Source organism: Oryx dammah, unplaced genomic scaffold, assembly GCF_014754425.2.
Source record: "Oryx dammah isolate SB20612 unplaced genomic scaffold, SCBI_Odam_1.1 HiC_scaffold_23, whole genome shotgun sequence".
NCBI lineage: Eukaryota > Metazoa > Chordata > Mammalia > Artiodactyla > Bovidae > Oryx > Oryx dammah.
Genome location: NW_024070207.1, coordinates 9,128,905 through 9,148,300, shown reverse-complemented (window position 1 = coordinate 9,148,300; position 19,396 = coordinate 9,128,905). Strand labels below are relative to the sequence as shown.

Below are 19,396 nucleotides of genomic sequence, written 5' to 3'. Positions count from 1 at the left end.
TGCCCTTCTCCAGGGGATCTTCCCAACCCAGGGATCGAACCCAGGTCTCCTGCATTGCAGGTGGATTCCTTACTGTCTGAGCCACCAGGGAAGCCCACTCCCCAGAATAGCTGCATTTAAATTCATCAAATTTTTCCCAGTCAAGATATATAAGGCTCTGGTGCACAACAGGGGTTGTTCTAGGTATTGTAGGAGATATGCAGAAGTTGTTCCTACCTTTTAGAAAAATTATTTATTTAGGTATTTTTGGCTGTGCTGGATCTTCGTTTCTGCATATGAACTTTCTCTAGTTGAGGCGAGTGGGGGCTTCTCATTGCTATGGCTTCTCTTGTTGCAGAGCACTTGCTCTAGGGCATGCAGGCTTAGTTGCCCCACAGCATGTGGAATTTTCTCAGACCAGGAATAGAACCTGTGTCCCCTGCATTAGCAGGCAGATTCTTAACCATTGGACCACCAGGTAAGTCCTATTCCTACCATCTAAATGCTTACAGTCATAGTTAGTTGTGGTGTGGATTAGGAAAGCAGAACAAGCAAGAAAAGAACCATATCCATTGAGGTCTCGTTGTGCTAGACACTGGGCTAAGCAATTTACGAACATAAAATTCTTACAACAAACTTTTGAGGTAGAATTTTCATTCACATTTTATAAATGTGGAAATGGAGGCTCAGATAAGTGACTTATACAAGTTTACAATTAGTGGTAGAGCTGGGATTGAAACCCTGGACCTCTGAGTCTGACTCCAGACTGTTTTCTCTCTCTTAATGAACACTGACTCTCAAAAAGTTACATCTGTGTGTGTAATTGCAACGTTCAGCAGTATCAGGTAAGTGCCATATTTATGATGCAAAATATTATACAGAGAGGCAGCAGATGAATGGTTGAGAACCTGGGCTCTGGAAATGACTGCCCAGGTTTGATTTCTGTCTCTCCACTTACTAGCATATACTCTAGAGCAAGTTACTTGGATTAACTTCCCTGTGTTAATTAAACTTCCTCAATGTGACATCCATAAAATGGGAACTCATATCTAGCTTACTGATGTTGTTAAGATAAAATTAGTTAATACAAGTCAAGGGCAGTCTAGCACTTAGTTAACGGCCAATAAATCTTGGTTACTAGAACAGGAAGTCAGAGGGAGAAATCATACCCAGCTGGGAGCGCATCAGGGAAGTCTTTATGGAGGAGGTGACTCTGAAGGAAAGGCTGATGGCTAGTGAAGAGAGACCGAGCAGGGAAAGCGAATGTAGGGGAGGTGGGACATCTCAGGTTGAATGGGACCAGGAGTAGAAAGGAGACGGGGTAGCAGTGCGGGTTGTGGGAAGATAAACCTCCAAAGGGGCTTCCCAGGTGGCTCATTGGTAAAGTATCTGCCTGTCAAGCAGGAGACGGGGGTTTGATCCCTGGGTCGGGAAGATCCCCTGGAGAAGGGAATGGCAACCCACTCCAGTATTCTTGCCTGGGAAATTCCATGGACAGAGGAGCCTGGTGGGCTACAGTCCATGGGGTCGCAAAGAGCTGGACATGACTGAACACACACAAACCTCCAAAGAGAGGCAGAGGTCCAAATGTGGAGGGCCTTAAATGTCAATTTTAAAACTCTGAAATTAACCCCTGAGCAATAGGAGCCATGAAAAAACTTGGAGGAAGAGGAAGATAAAGCTTTCTTTGGCAACAATCAAGCCTGAAAACTTTGCAGATTCATCCTCCAGTGTTACCTACTGCAGAAACTAGCAACTCCAAGGGCTCATGTTTTGGTGAAGGAAAGGAAAAGGGAAGAGAAGGAGAGAGAAAGGATAAGGGGAGAGGAGAGAGGCTGAAAAGGGAGAGTGAATAATTAAAGAACTAGAGAGATCGAAAGCGCTCCTGGGGGAAGTGATAGAATGATCTTCCTTCATTCCTCATTTCAGAGGCAGCCTGGGGACTGAATTCGCAACATAACCTACCTATTTCTCCATTTAAGGCTTGAAGTTTCTACCTCAGTTTGGGACTTCGTTTAATTTCGAGACTGTGCTTTCCGGCCAGTGAAGAGCAAGCGTAGGGCATTAGGACCCAGCGATTGTTGTAGTGAGAGGTTGAATCTCGATCTCTCAATTTTTCCCTCGAGCTCCCTCCTCTCCCTTTGTCATTCTAGCTGCCTGCTGCCTCCGCAGTGTCCCTCTAGCTCTCTCTGCGCTAAGTGCCTGCGCCTTAGGCCAGAGGGTGCGCAAAGCAGAACGATTAGTCCGGACCTGCCTTGGTGACCCCATGGCATCCCCTAGAACTGTAACCGTCGTGGCCCTCTCAGTGGCCCTGGGACTCTTCTTTGTTTTCATGGGGACTATCAAGTTGACCCCCAGGCTCAGCAAGGATGCCTACAGTGAGATGGTAAGTGAAGCAAACGGGTGATGAGGAGCGCACTCCGAAGGGATGGAGAGTACCTCTCCCCTTCTTTCCTCCCTGGTCCAAGGTCCCAGCCCTTTCACCCCTACCCCCACCCCGGACCCTCCCTTCTCCCCAACAACTTTGCAGCTGGGAAGGAGCAGCTGGACGAGAGCGAGAGCTAGCCGGGAACAACTGTTAGGGAGCCGCTGAATGCCAGTTGGGGGAGGGGTTGCCCAAGTAAACCCTCCACCCCCAAGTAAACCCGAGGGCTGAGACCTGCGTAACACCTGTCACCGGCAGGAGCCCTTTCCTCCTTCCAGCACACCCAAAGTCCGGGCAACCAGCTTGCAAGTCTGATTGCTTCCCTTGGAGCTAAGAGTTTAGCAAGCTGGAGAGTTTATTTATCTTGAGGAAGAACAAAAGGGAAGGAGGAAAGAGCTGAGGGCGAATGGGCTACTAATACAAGCAATTTTTAGGGGTGGAGATGGTATCCCTCATCCCAGATGGGGAGCGGATGGTATTCCCCTAGCTGCCTGGGCGTGTGTCTGTATCCTCGAGACAAAAGCAGACTTGGCCCAAATAAAGGTCACTGAAACCCTGCTTCTTCTTCTCTCAAGGGAAAACTGGATGTTTTGTTTTGTGTTGTTTCTGGGCTAATCTGCAGTCTGCTTTTTCCCTCCTGCAAAATAGTCCATAATCCCCATCTTGGCTCCTGTGGATGCCCAAGGCCAGGCCCTCTGCAGGGTTTCCCCTCTGCAGAGTTCAAATCACCTGAAGGTGACTGACCAAAACATCTCCTCTGCAACCTGGGGGCTGGGCTGCACTCCCCAGCTGGGTATGAAGAGGACTTGTTCCCAGGCTGTGCAGTAGGAAGGAGATGACAGGGGCTGTTTCCAGCACTTTCTTGCTCTCTCGCTTCTCCTCCAGTCACTCTGCCTCTTCATTACCCCACCCCAGCTGAAGAGAACCTCCTTTTCACTGCTTCTGCCAGACTGCCAGTCCTGGGAGGGAACCCATTACTAGGCTCTCAAGGTCAAGAAGGAAAGGAGCTTAGGAGAGAAGAAGGAGGAGAGAAGAGGCAAGAGGGACTCCCCATTAGGGCTGAGGCAAGGAGGAATAGCCCCACATGCTGACAGTTGACAGGAATAAATAGCTCTTCTGGAGCTCACTGCGGAGCCTTCCAGAGCCCCTCAACCGTGAGCTGCAAATGGATGAAGCCTGGCAAAACATAGATACTCAGAAATGTTTGCAAGAAGCTCTGGCTTCAGTCTCAGGGTTTAAGCTGGTGTTTCCCATGTCTCTCTCATCACAGGATCACCTTGGGGTCAGGGAGGGCAGCTGGTACTCAAGGGCCAAGGGCTAGCCCCAGTGGCAAATCCTAATGTGTTTCTCTTTCCCGCTTTCCCTCCTCCCACAACATTTGACCAAATGGAAATGAAATCAGGTCAAAATGAGTATCCAAGACAGCCTGCATCGGAGAGAGGAGGTGGGGTAGCAAAAGCCACCAAAGGCAGAGGGAAAGGGTGGAGGGGAATTGCCACTATTATCTTGGCAGTAGTAGTTTGGTGTTAGGTTGTAAATAAATGCATATGCTCTTGATTTTCTTTCCTTTTCATATATACATACATTTATATGTTTGTGTATGTGTGTGTGTGTCTTAGGTATATTTAAGCTTTCCCTTTCTGTAGGGACATAGTACCCTTCCTCAGTATACTCCCTGTCTCCCTGGACCCTGCTTTAGAGGCCATCCAAGCTGCACCCTAAGTACAGTGTAAGGTTCTGCAGACAATCCAACTAAGATGGAGTCACCAGGAAGCTTCCGATCAGCTTGGCAGGCGCCCACGAGGAGGATCAGCCACAAATGGGTTTACAGTAGGTTTCTTCCCAGGGAGTGGAGCTGTCTGTTACAGTCTAGTGAAAGGCAGAATATATGAAGATTCCATATCATACAAAGGAAGATATTTAAATAGGTGTAATCAAATATAGCAGTACAGAATGATTGTGTGTGTCTCTGTGTGTGTGTGTCTGTGTGTGTGTCTGTGTGTGTGTCTGTGTCTGACTCTTTGCAACCCCATGGACTGTAGCCCGCCAGGCTCCTCTGTCCATTGGGGATTCTCCAGGCAAGAATAATGGAGTGGGTTGCCATGCCCTCCTCCAGGGGATCTTCCCAACCCAGGGATTGAACCCAGGTCTCCTGCATTGCAGGTGGATTCTTTACCAGCTGAGCTACCTGGGAAGCCCATGTGTGTGTGTGTGTGTGTGTGTGTGTGTGTGTGTGTGTGTGTGCACGCATGCATGTGTGCATGCACATGTATGCACATGCATGTGTGTGCACAATTCTGTGCTTAAGGGCACCTGGAAGAAATGGAAGAACTATAGCTGGGAGGTAAACATCACAGTACTATGAAGCTTGAGGAGAATTTTCAGACTGCCCTTGTCCAGAGTTCTCTCCTGTATTGAGTATTAGGCCCCAGGCTAGAGATGGCTTTATGGCATAGGGCCCACTGCATTGTGCCTGGGCCAGCCTAGCTTTATTGTTGAACCCATAGAACGTGAGGACAATTCAGTTCTAGTACAAAGAAGGTGCTCAGTTTATATTCGTTGAATGGCTGGGTGAATGAATGAGTCATTGTAGCGTTGTCTTGGCTGGCCACCACCCTTCAGATTTCTCTGGTTGGCTCTTGATGATGCAGTTCAGAAGTCATTTCTTGCCTCTTAGAAGCAGGTTACAGCCCCTCAGGACTCCAACCAGAGATCAGCTGGGATAATGATCTGGGATTTTCTGTTTTCCATTGAGGAGTGATTCCTCTGCATTGATGGAGTTAGTCATGTATTGACTGCAATGGCTTTTTATATAAAATCTCAAGTTGTTGTTGTTGTTCTTATTGTTTATGATTGTTGTTTAAAACATCTCAGTGAGGTAGATTCATTTTTAAAAGTTATGCTTATTTTATTGATGGATAAACCGAAATAGAGCAAGTTTAATGACTTATTCAAGATGCTAGGCTAAGCTGCTGCTGGAGCAGAGATTACAAACCAAATCTGTGACTCAATATTCCCAGTAGAGGAATCATTAATGGTTACAACTGCTTTTTTGGATGTCAGAACTTACGACCAATTCTTGAAAATATGTGGCACATTCTTTCTCCTTTTTTGGTACCAGTTTAACTGTCCCTATCCCATATTTTGGGGTTTCATTTTACTTTGAAACCAATTTTTTTTTATTTGGATTTTTTTGTTGTTCTTATCAACTATTTTTGTTGTTGTTGTTCTAAAGCCATTAGTGTCGTGTTTAGGTGTTGTCCCGTCCATGGAGAATCACTGCTAACAACTAGACAGACAAATGAATATGAACTTCTTTCCCGTCTCTACTGGGGGAGCCAGGAAAGGGTAGTGGAAAGAGTACAGACTTCGAGTCATATTGGTTTGGGTTCAAGACCTGACACTCCTGAAGCGTCTGCCTCAGTTTCCTCATCTGCAAAATGAGGAGAATACCTACCACAGGAGGTTGTTATAAATATGAACTGAGGTTGCATATGGCAGAATCTAGTACAGTATATGAAAATGGTAGGTGTTCAATAAATGCTCTAGATTCAGGTGATGATATTATTTCACACTATGTTATGCAGTGATTTCCTGACTAATTTGAAGGACCAGTTTAAGGGATTGAAATCAGACATTTAAAAGAGCAGGTTGCTATTTTTACATGTGTTGGTGAACAGACCTCTAAGCAATCAGCTAATATAGAAAACCCTACACTCGCTACTGGGTAGTGCATAGTGGATCTCGTGCAGAATTTCTGGATACCTCTCTTGAATAGCCCGCTTGGTATGTGTCACTCCATACCTCCTCCCAATTTAGCAAGTGTCACTATAGAGTACTCTAAATCCCACGTGAATGCAACATGACTGACCACTCCCTTGACTAAGTGCCTTCATTAATTCACTCGCAATTGGGAGACAGGACACAAATGCTGCTAGGCAGTTTAACATATCAATGGTTGACTTGCTCTCTGGTGTTCAGCTCTTTGTAGCAGGGGTTCACTAGCAGTGGTTCTATCCTGCACGCACAAAGGGCCACAAATGGAACAGTAAGAAAACACCAAAAATACTGTCACATTGAAGCCAAAGGATTTTTGACCCTGAAGAAGACAGGGCAGGTCTTTGCTGCTTCTTTGCAGCCCCTCATAGGGAAGGTTTACTGTTGATTTGAATGATTTGCTTATTTGTAGTTAAATGCCCTCCAGTATTTCCCCAGGGTTTTATTTAATGTCCACAGGTGATCTTTTATGCTTCCAATCACACTATTAATTGCATTCCAACTACATAATAAGATAGTAATTTACCAATGCTTAGACTGTTCTTTGAGGTGGTACAATACGTTTATTCCCTCAGAAAGGTGACTGATCCTGAGATGTGAAGTGACTGTGCTTAGTTTACACAGCTAGCTAGCCTAAGCTAAACTACATTGGAATTTATGCCAGGGAGGTTGTAGCCTCCAATGGTCAACAGCTGTGCTTGTTTTAGAGCGACTTTTGACTGAGACTGGAAGTCAGACCCTAGGGATCCACTCTGGTTAGCAGCTTCCTTTTTAGGTGGGCATTATATGATAGTGGAAAGTAGAACTGCTTAAAAGGTGCTTTTGTTCACATGATATTTGGCAATTAAGCATGTGATGGCTTTTTATTGCATTTAAGAGATGATCTATGATTCACATATGGCTTTTTTTTTCCTACAGAGATTCAGGAAAATCATACTTGAGTCAGTAAATTTTTCAGCACTTATGTAGCCTTTATGATCTAATATAGCAACCAGACTGAGGTTTTTAGCCAAAATATATTTTTGTCAGTGCCCTCTTCTGCTTTCATATAGTTTTCCCCTATAAACTGTATTGAAGTATAACATACATACTGAAATGTACACCTAAGTGTACAGCTCAAGGAATTTTAAGAATCCTGTGTAACCTAGATCAAGAACTAGAACATGACCAGCATCCCAGAAACTTCCCTCATGGCCTCTTCCCATTAGTACCTACACCCATCCCCTGCATAAATCTCGACTTCCAACAATATAAGTTAGTTTTACTGTTTTTACTTTGGCTGCTTCATGCAAAGAATTGACTCATTGGAAAAGACCCTGATGCTGGGAAAGATTGAAGGCAGGAGGAGAAGGAGACAACAGAGGATGAGATGGTTGGATGGCACCACCGATTCAATGGATATGAGTTTGAGCAAACTCTGGGAGATAGTGAAGGACAGGGAAGCCTAGTGTGATGCAGTCTGTGGGGTTGCAAATAATCAAACATGACTGAGCGACTGAACAGCAACAAATAAATGGAATTATACAGTATATTAGCCAAGTTATTTTTTTTTTCGTTTACCTAACTGGTGTAAGTGAACTAAAGTGGAACAAATTATTTGCTCTCTCTTCACATTTTGTCCTGTTAGCTGGCTTGGATGGGTAATTAACTGTAATCGAAGATGAGTATTATTAGACAGTTGTGAGGTGTTCAAGTTTAATGTAATTAATATGAGATCATGAACCCTGGAGTGTTGTGAAGACTAAATGATAAAAAGAAAAAAGATATGACTAAAGAAAGGTTCCATATGCGTTTGATTCATGTCTGAATCATACCATCTCATACTATACAAATGAACCAGCTTGAATCATTGCTATTATCATTAAAGTAATTACTGTGGCTTGCAAATATATGGATTTCTAATTGTGTGCTTCAGTAATGATAAAATATGTGTATGTGGCCCTTGGTTGATGCTATGATGTTATGATTCTTTGACCAAATCTCCAAAATGCTCATTTAATTTCAAAAGGGGGGAAACTGAGGTAATACAATACTTAACTAATTTTCTCCAAGCAATTTAGGGGCAAAACTAGAATTGGAATTTAGCTAATCTTAGCCCAAGGATATTTCTGGATGACTGTCTTTGACTAAAGGTATTTGAAAAAGTTGACTAAACCCTTCTCTCTCCTTTTACTATAAGGAAACTATGGTTACAGGGTCTGGCTCATGGCAGTGAAAAAGAAACAGACCTATCCAAAGTCTGTGAGAAAGAAACAGACCTAACAAAGTGAACTGTGAGAGCCTTTTGATAAAGTGACTCAGTTAACTCTTTATTCTTATTGTCACAACAATTAAAGTCTTTAGAGATCTAATTACTGTAGACTTAAGACAAGTGACCCTTCTATTAGAATTGAGGTGACCTGGCCCGAGTATTGTGGGGGCTGGCAATAGTAGGATACTTTTGATGTCTTTCTCCTGTACAGGAGAAAGAATAAAGGGCTTCCTATACTGTCAAGACCCTATCCAAGCTGAGTCCCATCTCTAACAAGTTAAACGTTCATTGTCTGGAGTCCTGAGGAAGAGACACTATCTGTACCTGCTCAGCTTTAAACTAAAGATGTGATGAAATGGCTTATCCACATGCAGTTTCCTCTTGAGAAAAGAAGGAAAGAAGGAGGCAACTGCTGCATACAAATATTCACAGCTGCAGTTCCAGAGGTTAGATAAACTGAAAAAGTAATATGGAGTTATACCAAACGGAGAGAAAAGTGTTCATCGAGGTCATAGGAACTTGATTTAAAGACCTGGAATTTGGCCCACAGATTCTACTATAGTATAGATAAAAATCTATTCTTCAATGATGGGTGGTTCAATTCAGTTCAGTTCAGTCGCTCAGTCGTGTCCGACTCTTTGCAACCCCATGAATCACAGCACGCCAGGCCTCCCTGTCCATCACCAACTCCCAGAGTTCACTCACACTCACGTCCATCGACTCAGTGATGCCATCCAGCCATCCCATCCTCGGTCGTCCCCTTCTCCTCCTGCCCCCAATCCTTCCCAGCATCAGAGTCTTTTCCAATGAGTCAACTCTTCGCATGAGGTGGCCAAAGTACTGGAGTTTCAGCTTTAGCATCATTCCTTCCAAAGAAATCCCAGGGTTGATCTCCTTCAGAATGGACTGGTTGGATCTTCTTGCAGTCCAAGGGACTCTCAAGAGTCTTCTCCAACACCACAGTTCAAAAGCATCAATTCTTTGGCGCTCAGCCTTCTTCAGAGTCCAACTCTCACATCATACATGACCACAGGAAAAACCATAGCCTTGATTAGACGGGCCTTTGTTGGCAAAGTAATGTCTCTGCTTTTGAATATGCTATCTAGGTTGGTCATAACTTTCCTTCCAAGGAGTAAGTGTCTTTTACTTTCATGGCGACAGTCACCATCTGCAGTGATTTTGGAGCCCCCCCAAAATAAAGTCTGACACTGTTTCCACTGTTTCCCCATCTATTTCCCATGGAGTGATGGGACTGGATGCCATGATCTTCGTTTTCTGAATGTTGAGCTTTAAGCCAAGTTTTTCACTCTCCACTTTCACTTTCATCAAGAGGCTTTTTAGTTCCTCTTCACTTTCTGCCATAAGGGTGGTGTCATCTGCATATCTGAGGTTATTGATATTTCTCCTGGCAATCTTGATTCCAGCTTGTGCTTCTTCCAGCCCAGCATTTCTCATGATGTCCTCTGCATATAACTTAAATAAGCAGGGTGACAATATACAGCCTTGATGTACTCCTTTTCCTATTTGGAACCAGTCTGTTGTTCCATGTCCAGTTCTAACTGTGACTTCCTGACCTGCATATACATTTCTCAAGAGGCAGGTCAGGTGGTCTGGTATTTCCATCTCTCTCAGAATTTTCCACAGTTTATTGTGATCAAAGATTAAGGCATAGTCAAAGGCTTTGGCATAGTCAATAAAGCAGAAATAGATGTGTTTCTGGAACTCTCTTGCTTTTTCCATGATCCAGCGAATGTTGGCAATTTGATCTCTGGTTCCTCTGCCTTTTCTAAAAGCAGCTTGAACATCAGGGAGTTCACAGTTCAAGTATTGCTGAAGCCTGGCTTGGAGAATTTTGAGCATTACTTTACTAGCATGTGAGATGAGTGCAATTCTGTGGTAGTTTGAGCATTCTTTGGCATTGCCTTTCTTAGTGATTGGAATGAAAACTGACTTTTTTTCCAGTCCTGTGGCCGCTGCTGAGTTTTCCAAATTTGCTGGCATATTGAGTGCAGCACTTTCACAGCATCATCTTTCAGGATTTGAAATAGCTCCACTGGAATGCCATCACCTCCACTAGCTTTGTTCATACTGATGCTTTCTAAGGCCCACTTGACTTCACATTCCAGGATGTCTGGCTCTAGGTGAGTGATCACACCATTGTGATCATCTGGGTCGTGAAGATCTTTTTTGTACAGTTCTTCTGTGTATTCTTGCTACCTCTTCTTAATATCTTCTGCTTCTGTTAGGTCCATACCATTTCTGTCCTTTAGCAAGCCCATCTTTGCATGAAATGTTCCCTTGGTATCTCTGATTTTCTTGAAGAGATCTCTAGCCTTTCCCATTCTGTTCTTTTCCTCTATTTCTTTGCATTGATCGCTGAACAAGGCTTTCTTATCTCTCCTTACTATTCTTTGGAACTCTGCATTCAGATGCTTATCAGTTCAGTTCAGTCACTCAGTCATGTCCAACTCTTTGTGACCTCATGAATTGCAGCACACCAGGCCTCCCTGTCCATCACCAACTCCCGGAGTTCACTCAGACTCACGTCCATCGAGTCCGTGATGCCATCCAGCCATCTCATCCTCTGTCGTCCCCTTCTCTTCCTGCCCCCAATCCCTCCCAGCATGAGAGTCTTTTCCAGTGAGTCAACTCTTCGCATGAGATGGCCAAAGTACTGGAGTTTCAGCTTTAGCATCATTCCTTCCAAAGAAATCCCAGGGTTGATCTCCTTCAGAATGGACTGGTTGGATCTCCTTGCCATCCAAGGGACTCTCAAGAGTCTTCTCCAACACCACAGTTTAAAAGCATCAATTCTTGAGTGCTCAGCCTTCTTCACAGTCCAACTCTCACATCCATACATGACTACTGGAAAAACCATATCCTTGACTAGACAGACCTTAGTTGGCAAAGTAATGTCTCTGCTTTTGAATATGCTATCTAGGTTGGTCATAACTTTTCTTCCAAGGAGTAAGCGTCTTTTAATTTCATGGCTGCAATCACCATCTGCAGTGATTTTGGAGCCCCCCAAAATAAAGTCTGACACTGTTTCCACTGTTTATCCATCTATTTCCCATGGAGTGATGGGACTGGATGCCATGATCTTCGTTTTCTGAATGTTGAGCTTTAAGCCAAGTTTTTCACTCTCCTCTCTTACTTTCATCAAGAGGCTTTTTAGTTCCTCTTCACTTTCTGCCATAAGGGTGGTGTTATCTGCATATCTGAGGTTATTGATATTTCTACCGGCAATCTTGATTCCAGCTTGTGTTTCTTCCAGCCCAGCGTTTCTCATGATGTCCTCTGCATATAAGTTAAATAAGCAGGGTGACAATATACAGCCTTGACGTACTCCTTTTCCTACTTGGAACCAGTCTGTTGGTCCATGTCCAGAGGCTTATATCTTTCCTTTTCTCCTTTGCTTTTCGCCTCTCTTCTTTTCACAGCTATTTGTAAGGCCTCCCCAGACAGCCATTTGCTTTTTTGCATTTCTTTTCCATGAGGATGGTCTTGATCCCTGTCTCCTGTACAATGTCACGGACCTCCATCCATAGTTCATCAGGCACTCTATCTATCAGATCTAGTCCCTTAAATCTATTTCTCACTTCCACTGTATAATCATAAGGGATTTGATTTAGGTCATGCCTGAATGGTCTAGTGGTTTTCCCTACTGTCTTCAATTTCAGTCTGAATTTGGCAATAAGGAGTTCATGATCTGAGCCACAGTCAGCTCCCGGTCTTGTTTTTGCTGACTGTATAGAGCTTCTCCATCTTTGGCTGCAAAGAATATAATCAATATGATTCTGGTGTCGACCATCTGGTGATGTCCATGTGTAGAGTCTTCTCTTGTGTTGTTGGAAGAGGGTGTTTGCTATGATCAGTGCGTCCTCTTGGCAAAACTCTATTAGCCTTTGCCTTGCTTCATTCCATATTCCAAGGCCAAATTTGCCTATTACCCCAGGTGTTTCTTGACTTCCTACTTTTGCATTCCAGTCCCCTATAATGAAAAGGACATCTTTTTTGGGTGTTAGTTCTAGACAGTCTTGTAGGTCTTCATAGAACCATTCGACTTCAGCTTCTTCAGCATTACTGGTTGGGGCATAGACTTGGATTACTGTGATACTGAATGGTTTGCCTTGGAAATGATCAGAGATCATTCTGTTGTTTTTGGGATTGCATCCAAGTATTGCATTTTGGACTCTTTTATTGACCATGCTGGCTACTCCATTTCTTCTGAGGGATTCCTGCCCACACTAGTAGATATAATGGTCATCTGAGTTAAGTTCACCCATTCCAGCCCATTTTAGTTCGCTGATTCCTAGAATGTCGACTTTCACTGTTGCCGTCTCTTGTTTGACCACTTCCAATTTGGCTTGATTCATGGACCTAACATTCCAGGTCCCTATGCAATACTGCTCTTTACAGTATCAGACCTTGCTTCTATCACCAGTCACATTCACAGCTGGGTATTGTTTCTGCTTTGGCTCCTTCCCTTCATTCTTTCTGGAGTTTTTTTCTCTACTGATCTCCAGTAGCATATTGGGCACCTAATGACCTGGGGAGTTCCTCTTTTGGTATCCTATCATTTTGCCTTTTCATACTGTTCATGGGGTTCTCAAGGCAAGAATACTGAAGTGGTTTGCCATTCCCTTCTCCAGTGGACCACATTCTGTCAGACCTCTCCCCCACAACCCACCTGTCTTGGGTGGCCCCACAGGGCATAGCTTAGTTTCACTGAGTTAGACAAGGCTGTGGTCCTAGTGTGATTAGATTGACTAGTTTTCTGTGAGTATGGTTCCAGTGTGTCTGCCCTCTGATGCCCTCTTGCAACACCTACCATCTTACTTGGGTTTCTCGTACCTTGGATGTGGGGTATCTTTCACAGCTGCTCCAGCAAAGCACAGCTGCTGCTCCTTACCTTGGATGAAGGGTATCTCCTCACCACTGCCCCTCCTGACCTTGAATGTGGAATAGGTCCTCTCAGCCCTCCTGTGCCCGTGAAGCCACCACTCCTTGGACATTGGGTTGCTCCTCTCGGCCACTGCCCCAGGAGGAGATGGGTGGTTATCCCTAGGCAAAACAAAGGAATGTTTCCAGAAGCCACTCAGTCAGCATCTAGAAATCTTTACTCTGAACTGATTGTAAGAAACTCATCCTACTTCCTGTGTTTATTATGTTAGAAGGTTACACTTAGGATTTAGGATCTGCCTCTTGGGGAGCTTTGTGTTGCTAATTAGAAAAAGTCCTACCTTCAGAGTGATAAGAAAAACTCTTGGGTCAAGATTTCTTTCCCTCATGTCCCCCGGCTACCATCACCAGAGTGTAGAGGGACAGAGAGTGAGCAGGTGGCATCTAGGCTAATAGTAAGAGGAAACCACCAGATGCCCTATCCCTTGACTCAACTCTGATCCACATGTGTCTAGCTCAGTTAAACCCAGGGTTTTACTCATCCTGCTGGTCAACCTCTCCTAATTTTTCTCTGAAAATCCCTGATTTAACCTAAAATGAGATGGAGGAGGAAGGACTGATACTTTGAGTTTTCTTATATGCTCAGTAACAGGGTAGGGACTAGAGGTGATTGAAGTGAAAGTTGCTCAGTTGTGTCCAACTCTTTGTGACCCCATGGACTGTAGACCGCCAGGCTCCTCTGTCCATGGGATTCTCCAGGCAAGAATAGTGGAGTGGGTGGTCATTCCCTTCTCCAGGGGATCTTCCTGACCCAGGGATCAAACCTGGGTCTCCTACATTGCAGGCAGATTCTTTACCGTCTGAGCTACCAAGGAACCCAAATTATTTGGAAGCTTCAAGAGTCAAGGATACACCAAAAATGAGAATGCTGTGAGCAAGGAGATGAAACCAGTCAGAGGTGAATAAAGGTAAATAAAGACAACTAAGACAGGATCTGACAGGGCCAGGTTTAGGAAGAGGTATGAGGCATGGTCGTAAAAGTGCAAAATCGGATCCTGCCTCTGTTTAAAGTTGTGATTTTTTTTGTGTGTGTGGATATTATTTACCTTAATCAATGAGTGTTTTGGTGCCTTAGATTTTGTACTCAGGGGACATAGCCTTACTCATTTCATCTTAGTCCCAGTTTTGCTCAGGAAAATGAGACTCAGAGAAGCAAGTAATTTGCCCAGGGGGCACCCAACTAGAAAGTAACAGAGATAGGATTTGAAGCCAAACCTGTTTGAATCCAAACCCATGCTTTTTTTTTTTTAATCTAAACCATGGATCTTAAAACAGTACTCATAAAGGATTATCTTGTGCCACTCATGATAATTAGTCCATGAAATAAAGGTACATTCACTAGAGAAATGACTTAACATTCGTTCCAAACTAGAGTGTGTGAACATTATTCTAAGCACCAGATGCTCCCGACAGGTCAAGTTGTCTTTCTGCCTGATTCTTATAATATTTGTCTTGCATCTGGTGCTTTTGACTATTCTCTTCTTAAAATTCTTGGCCCTTATGACCCCATCTCTCCTGGGTTGCCTCCTACTTTTCTAACCACACTGGCCTCTATGTTGTGGATTCTCTTCTTCCTCCCCTTATTAAATTGTCTGTCACACAAAATTTCCCACTGTATACATTCTACCTGGGAATACTGATGACTATCAATTCTGTATCTTTACCCCAGACCTCTATTACTGAGTTGCCTATGAGACAGCTCCGCTTAGAGATGTCTTAGAGATACTTCAACTAAAAAACTCCAAACTGAGTTCCTCATTCCTTCTTGCCTCTTCCCCCTCTTCTTCCATATGCAGTCTTGACTTCTCCCTTTCCACATCTGATAAAACATCAAGTCCTGTTGACTTTGCATTCAAAGTATCCTTGACTCCATCCCTTCCCTCTGTCCTTATTGTCATTACTCTAGTCCAGGTCTCTCACCTGATCTCACTTCCAGGCATACCTCTCCCAATCCATCCTTGATGCTACTTCCAGAGAGATCTTCCTTAAAAGCAAATTATGCTGTTCTCTTGGCTTATAAGATAAAGTCCAGCTCCACAATGCTATACTCTATGATCTGATTCATATCTGTCGTCTCTGTCTCATGTCTCCCCGTTACCTCTCCCTCCCCCAACCTATGCTGAGCTGGGGCAGTGTTTGAAATACACCAGTCTATTATGTCCTTTAGGGCCTTTACTCATCCAGCTTCCTCTGCCTGCACTGGCCTTCCCTTATTGATCCTGCAAACACCTGCTCTTCTTTAAGATTCCGTTCTAGCTTTTCTCAGTCCCCATCTAGGGAAATTTGACCACTCCAGTGCGTCTCCACTGTACCTACGACCATAATGCTACATTGTATTTATGTACTTCCATAACTTTTTTTCCTATAAATGCAAACTTTAGGAAGGCAAGGCTTTTGAATGATTGATATCTGAATCCAGAGTACCAAGCACAATGCTTAGCACAAGGAGGCACTTAATAAATATTGAGTGAATTGATACTTCATGAAAACAAAGTAGTGGGCAAAACCAGGAAAAACAGATTTGATAAAATCTCATCAATTTACTACAAGATGAGGATTGGGTCCATCTGAATAGTGAAAAATATTATTATCTATTACTCTAAGGTCAGTAAAATTCTATTACTTTGTAGTATAACCAGTGCCTCCCTTCTTTGTTCCATGATATCTGCCTTGGGCTACAATTAGACCTTATACAGTACTCTATTATATACCACTAACCATGTTGCTTCCATGATGTTTTTATGCATGTTTCCCCCCACTAGAACAACAGCTTCTTGACCCTGTCATATTCATCTCTATATCTCCATCACATAATCCATAATAGGTATTCAATAAGTGTTTATTGAATTAAAATTAATCAGTGTCTTGTAAAAGCCCAGGGATTTATATCAATGACCATAAGAATGATTTTTGGCTTACTATATCTTAAAGATATATAAGGGGCTAATATTTGCATACATTTAGATTTTTCTGTTTGCTTAGCACACTTTAAACAATTTTTTTACAGATTCCACAAATGTAAACTCTGATCAGATATTTTTTGAATTATCAAAAAGTCCAAATTAGAAAAGTCCAAATTAGTGAGGCTTTATTGTCTTGTTTCATTTTTGTTGTTGCTCATATGCATCTGCATTTGGACAAAGTAGGCACCGGAAAATGTGGATATGGCTAATCTCTACCAGTTTTTATGGGCCCAATGAATTTTCTTTTAAATTCTTAATGTTGTTTATGATTTATAATCAGAAAAAAATTTTTTTCAAGGGTGTTTCCACTACTGCAGGAGGGCCTGGGTTTGATCCCTGGTCTGGAACTAAGATCCCAAATCCCCAGTGCTGGCACTTGGTATGGCAGAAAAAAAATGTTTTCAAACTATAAAGTCAAATTCTGTTACCTTTGATGGTGTTACTAAGGATTAAATCACAAGGATCTCAGCGGATTGCTTGCTTTTTTCCCTTTATTATAAGATTCTTATTTAGGGGACATGGTAAACAAAGAACAGGATACCCTTGACTGGTGTGAAAAGGGGATGGTGGGGAAGAAGGACCTTGCTTGTGTGCTCTTCATTCTAATGGTAAAATCATGGTTAATGCAGCGATTTCTTTATGGTATTCCACTCTAGAAACGTGCTTACAAGAGCTATGTGCGAGCCCTCCCTCTGCTGAAGAAAATGGGGATCAATTCCATTCTCCTCCGCAAAAGCATTGGTGCTCTTGAGGTGGCCTGTGGCATTGTCATGACTCTTGTGCCTGGGCGTCCCAAAGATGTGGCCAACTTTTTCCTCCTCTTGCTGGTGTTGGCGGTCCTCTTCTTCCACCAGCTAGTCGGTGATCCTCTCAAACGCTACGCCCATGCCCTGGTGTTTGGAATCCTGCTCACCTGCCGCCTGCTGATTGCCCGCAAGCCTGAAGACCGGTCTTCTGAGAAGAAATCCTCTCCACCAGGGAATGCGGGGAGTGACGGCAATGCCGGGAATACCGAGGAGCAACCATCCTTATACGAGAAGGCCCCTCAGGGCAAAATGAAATTGTCGTAGGAGAGCAGAAGTGCAAAAAATGGACCTTCCAGGCAGTTGCCTCCATGACACCCAGGAAGATGTCAGTGTGTGTTTTTCATTTGATTTATTTATCTTGGGGGAAAAGGACACATATAACCTGCAAGTTGATGGTCCTATTGGCTTGTGTACACCTATACCCTAAAATGACCTCCCCACATAGACGTGTGTGCACCACCTTTAATCACTCTGGGGCAACTCTCACATCTTGCTGCATGTACATGTATATGGCTAACTATTGAAGTGTATTTGTGAGATGGAGTCCAGCAAGCATGTGACTGTGAGATTATGTGTGGGTAAACGTTACTTACTCTGTGTGTGTGTGTGTGTGTGTGGATGTGTGTGGGTGTGTGTATCTGTGTGTTTGCAGGCATGTGCAAAGGAAAAGGCTCTGATCTTGAACTAATCCTGCATAGGTAACCTTTCCTTTATAGACTGATTCTAGTGAAGGCAGAATAAAACAAATCTCCTATAAAGAGAATCCCACTTACTTCTTGGTATAAAACAAACTATGTATTCCCATGGGATACAGGGATCCCTCAGTTTAAGCTGAAAAACCTCCCGCTTTAGGAAAAAGTTCCTTCAATTTGAGACACCGAGTTACATGTAAAATGAATTAACCTCTACTTTAAAAGTTGTTTAAATTGTAAATACTCCATATTGAGTTTAATTAAAATAAGGGAAATAATGCAGTCAGTAGATAGCCTAATTCTTCAAGTGATAAAATCGGAAGTTTCACCTTGCCTTTGTCGGAGCCCAGCCTACTAAGCTCCTTTATTCACAGTTGGAAACTGAAACAATAAACTTGTTATCAGACATCTATTTTGGATTTTCTTAAGCCAAAAGCTGCCTCACTTCCACTATTCTCAGCAGCTAACCAATATTTGGCAGCTGCTCCACTGTTGCAGTTTAGGGAGCAAAGATTAGTCCTATTAGAAGTCTGTGAATCTCCAACTCTAGCTGTTCTCTTCAATCATCTGAAATTTGACAGATGAGCTGTATCCAGTCTTTTCTGCAAATCAGATTCACTATTCTTACTGAATTTTCACTGAACTTTGCTAGTGTAAGCAGAGATCCAAGTTACCCCCATGGTTGTCTGCTCTACTACAGCTCTTTCAGTGGGTGGAGTTTAGCTGGGGGAAGGACATGGGTTAGTCAGATTGAGCAGTATGAAAATTGCTTTCTTCATTATATACTGCTGCTTCTCCTTGTTAGATGTGCTCTGATGGTTTAAATATCATTGTGCCAGGGATGGGGAAAGGGGTGGGGGTGTTGTGTGTGGGGAGTACGAATTAATGTATTTTCTTCAGTGTCATTGTTCTTGTTAAATGATACCTCTGTCTTATTTCTCTCATTCTTTCAAAATAAACATTTTTGAAGTTTGGAGGAAATAGTCTGGACAAATAATGAAAGTCTGGAAAGAAAGGGTCATATCATGGGATTCAGGCTGTTTTATTTTTGAGTGGATGTAGGAGGAAAATAAAGACAAGGGTGAGTACAATAATATACTAGTGAGGTTACAAACTTTCTAATCTCATTTAAGTTCACTCACAATTTTGTGATGTCAGCACATGAAACAGAAAGCCACAAAATTAAGATCTCAGTACAATTCCCAGGTTTGGTGATGCCAAGCGAAGGTTGAAGAATGATTTCACAAAAAAAGAATTGCAGATGAATAAATGAAGATGAGCCAGAGTGTCTCACTATATATGTACCCACAAACTGGCACAAATTCCAGTGCCACAGACTTGTCACATGAGGCAAATTATTTTACCACTCAGGGCCCCAATTTCATTTACAAAAACAAGGTGATTGAAAGCTTAAAATTCTTTCCAATCTACATATGAGTCTATGAAATGATTAAAACTATGAACATGTGTCTCAATAATTTTTCAGTTTTACTAGATAAGGAAGAGCAGCTATCATAGAAAATGTTGAATAGTCAGTTTTC

The 19,396-nt window shown here is 43.0% G+C and overlaps 1 protein-coding gene across 1 annotated transcript; it reads left to right on the top strand.

The window, feature by feature from the left end:
• Positions 1-2,052: 2,052 nt before the first annotated feature.
• On the top strand, positions 2,053-18,836 carry TMEM35A (transmembrane protein 35A). Its single transcript, XM_040264957.1, has 2 exons — positions 2,053-2,365; positions 17,014-18,836. The coding sequence occupies exons 1-2, from the start codon at positions 2,246-2,248 to the stop codon at positions 17,425-17,427; spliced, it is 534 nt and encodes a 177-aa protein (XP_040120891.1). The 5' UTR covers positions 2,053-2,245; the 3' UTR covers positions 17,428-18,836.
• Positions 18,837-19,396: the final 560 nt, after the last annotated feature.